This window comes from Eimeria tenella, genomic scaffold (assembly GCF_000499545.2).
Source record: "Eimeria tenella Houghton genomic scaffold, Eth_scaff2414, whole genome shotgun sequence".
NCBI lineage: Eukaryota > Apicomplexa > Conoidasida > Eucoccidiorida > Eimeriidae > Eimeria > Eimeria tenella.
Window position 1 is genome coordinate 408 of NW_013542277.1, and position 285 is coordinate 692.

A 285-nucleotide genomic window follows, 5' to 3' on the forward strand; every position below is an offset into this window, starting at 1 on the left:
CAGCAGCAGGAGGCGGGCAGCTGGAACGGACCAAACCTGAAGAGGGCGTTTTGCTGCTTGCTGCTGTCTCTGGCCACCAGCAAGTCCACAAAGTCTCCAATTTTAATTTCTGTTTTTCTGCTTTTCTCCGAAGTTTCCGAATCCGCAAGTTCCGTTGCGGTGTACGTACAGTAGAACACCAAACCCCCTTCAAACCCCACAAACCCAAAAGCCTCTCGCAAAACTTCTTCATCTTCATCCCAGGGGGCCCCCCCGGGGGCCCCCCAGGGGGGCCCCCCGGGGCCC

General features: G+C 57.5%; 1 protein-coding gene across 1 annotated transcript in view; it reads right to left on the reverse strand.

Moving 5' to 3' along the window:
• The window catches only part of ETH_00037745 (ADP/ATP translocase 2, related), a gene marked incomplete at both ends in the record, with an annotated part of 806 nt that overhangs the window by 255 nt on the left and 266 nt on the right, over positions 1 to 285 (reverse strand). Inside the window, 2 exon segments of the mRNA XM_013374968.1 lie at positions 1 to 20; positions 32 to 283. Of these exon segments, the coding sequence (XP_013230422.1) occupies positions 1 to 20; positions 32 to 283 (272 nt within the window).